Raw genomic sequence first — 2901 nt, forward strand, 5'->3', positions numbered from 1 at the left:
CCATGGGGGACCAGCAGGCAATGGGAGATTTCTTGTTCTTCTGAGCGCTACTGGAAGTACCAAGGAATAATGGCCATAAGTTGATTGAGAGTAGGTTCAGGCTAGACATCAGGAGGCACTACTTCACAGTCAGAGTGGCTAGGATCTGGCACCAACTTCCAAGGGAAGTGGTCCTCACTCCTACCCTGGGGGTCTTCAAAAGGAGCCTAGATAAATCACCAGTCCGGGGTCATTTGACCCCAGCATTCTTTCCTGCCATGGCAGGGGGTCAGACTTGAGGATCTGCTCAGGTCCCTTCCGACTCTACAAACTATGAAACTATGAAACAACCTGAGAGCTCAGGGTGATTTCACTCCCCTCCTTCTCATGTAAAAGGAGATAAACAGGCAGGAGAATTCTTGAACTGTCCCCACCCTAGAATGACACACCAGCAAACCCTTCTTCAGTTGCCCTCCTTCCAAGGCCTAGGAAAGTGAAGTGAAGAATAAGTGTTATTAATTCTTTCCATTTTCTCCCCAGTTCCTAGTGTATGGCTGCTATTTTGCAGTAATTGCTGGAATTTTCTTAATGAGAAGTATTTATATACTTGACTGTACCAGATGCAGAAGAGAGAAACAGAGCTTTCCTAAAGAACATCTCACCCTTAAGGAACAAGGATCAGAAGAACCCGTTACAACTGGCAGTGCAACGCGGCTATAATTGCAAGCACCTTGACTACGCCAGGCATATGAGCTCTATAACGCTTGTTATTTATACTCTTGATCAGGGGTTGGCAACATATAGCCTACGGGGCAGGTAGCTTCTAGCTGTGCCCATGCTGCTGCTGCTTTTCTCTGCTTTCCCAGATTCTGTCCAATGCAGGCTGGGTCATTTCAAGGGGCACATGAGCAGCTGGGGGCTTTGCCTGTACCCACACCACAGCCAGATACCTGGGAGCTGCAGCCACACTGCTACCGCTTCTGTCAGCTGCGCATGCCTTGGCTGAAGTGTGAATGCAGCTTCCAACTGATGGGGAGATGCACTGGGATGAGGTATCTGCAAACTGCACCCATGCCACTTCTTCCCTCTGTCCCTCTCTACAACAGCTGTGGCAAATGTGGTGGTGGGGAGTTGTACTGGGGCCAGGTAGCTTTCACATGCCTGCACCACATCTGGGTAGAGAGGGAGTTATGCGGTAAGAAGGAAGGAAGCAGCAGCAGCACTGATAGTTTGCAGATATTTGGTCCTGGAATACCTCCACATTGATTGGAAGCAGCAGCACTGATAGTTTGCAGATATTTGGTCCTAACATACCTCCACATTGATTGGAAGCTGTGCTCACAATGCAGTTGGGGAGCTGGAAAAAGCAGTGGCAATTGGCACAGCTCCCAGGTACCTGGTCCCAGTGAGTGCAGGAAAAGCCCCGGTTGCTGATGTGATACTGAAGCTACCCATCCTGCATTAGAGTAGGTTGGGGTTGTTCCAGCCCACAGCTTGTAAAGGTTGCTCTAGTTGCAAGTGGAGATCTACTTCCTTTTTGGTAGATGTAAATCCCCATCCCCATCCCTAAAACTTTCATTTCAACTTTATGCAAGAAGACAACCCTGCTACCTTAGTAGTCTTACTTTAAAGGTAATAGTATAGCACAACGGCCCCAAACCAGAAAAGGAAGCAGGTATTCAGTCCTCATGACTTTCATGGCCATGTCCAGACAAGTGCAGCCATGTAGCACCACATACGGCACATTCAGGCATTTCCCACGCTGTTACCTTGCAGCCCAGGGTTGGGGTTTTGTTTTTTTTTTATCCCTGGAGATCCAGGGGCCAAAAAAACCCATGCAGAACAAAAAGCAGCATGGCACACACAGGGACAGTGCATGCCACTCAAAACCAGAGCCTGCCAGGTGCCAAGCTGCAGAAGTGACACAGCTGCAGCTTCCCTGGTCCCCAGGAGCCTTAGTAAGGTTGTTGGGCACCAACCCTACCTCACCCATGGTAACCTGCCATGCATCAAAAGGTACACGGCACAGATGTTCCTGGGAAAAGCGGCATATAGTGTCCCAGTGCTAGCTGTCCACAGGGAACCAAACGTCTGCAGTTTTCTGGGGCTTAATTTATTTCAGATTTTAATACTGACTTCAGTGATTGGAGCATTCCCAAGTAAAGTATACAATACAACTGTTTTGTGTCACATGATAATTTTCTCCTTTAGGAGTGTGTGCATGGATAGATGGGGAGAAGGACAGTTAAAGGGAAAGAGGGAAAAATTAAAATGGGGATAGGCATTTCAGCTGGTGGGCCACTTAATGAGTTTTGTTGAGCTGTCAAGGGCCACACACACAAAATCTTTCAGAAGATATCATTTTAACAAATCAAAATGTCTACTATAACACATTTTAATTTTATTTAAGAAAATAATTTTTGTCCTGATGTTATGCATTTTTGAGTAGTGTATATAAAGATGATTGCATAATAGCTCAAAATAAAGTCTTATCCTTGTATGTTGTGTATGGGAAGTGTATGCATGTGTGGAGGGGCTGCCTGCATGCCAGATCCCAGGAGCTGGCCAGGGGAGACGGGAGGGATGGGGAACAGGGGGTGCATGCAGCAGTTTGCCCAGGCAGTGCAGGGCAGGTGCAGTCCATCTCATGGCTGGCCCTGGAGAACTCTGCATAGTGTTGAGCCCCACCTGCTCCTACCTGGGGGAGCCCACACCATGCTCCCACCTGCACCCACTCCTGGCCCTGGCCAGGGCGCATGGCTTCCCAGGAGGGTTGTTCATTGTGCAGCTGCAGCCACCTGGGTACTGCTTGGCTTCTTACTGCCTCCAGCAGCTACTCCTCCTGCCTCTTCTGTGCTGCTCCAGTCAGCAGGTAGCACAGGAAAGTGGTAGCAGCCATGGGGATGTGTACTGGGCACCACC

General features: G+C 48.8%; 1 protein-coding gene across 1 annotated transcript in view; it reads left to right on the plus strand.

Moving 5' to 3' along the window:
• Positions 1-1129, plus strand: part of LOC109288173 (thiamine transporter 2-like) — a 34381-nt gene extending 33252 nt beyond the window's left edge. Inside the window, exon 5 of the mRNA XM_019503610.1 lies at positions 520-1129. Within this exon, the coding sequence (XP_019359155.1) occupies positions 520-699 (180 nt within the window). The 3' untranslated portion in view covers positions 700-1129. The remainder of the gene's footprint in view (positions 1-519) is intronic.
• Positions 1130-2901: the final 1772 nt, after the last annotated feature.

Source organism: Gavialis gangeticus, unplaced genomic scaffold (genome assembly GCF_001723915.1).
Source record: "Gavialis gangeticus isolate Ggan-Ray unplaced genomic scaffold, GavGan_comp1, whole genome shotgun sequence".
NCBI lineage: Eukaryota > Metazoa > Chordata > Crocodylia > Gavialidae > Gavialis > Gavialis gangeticus.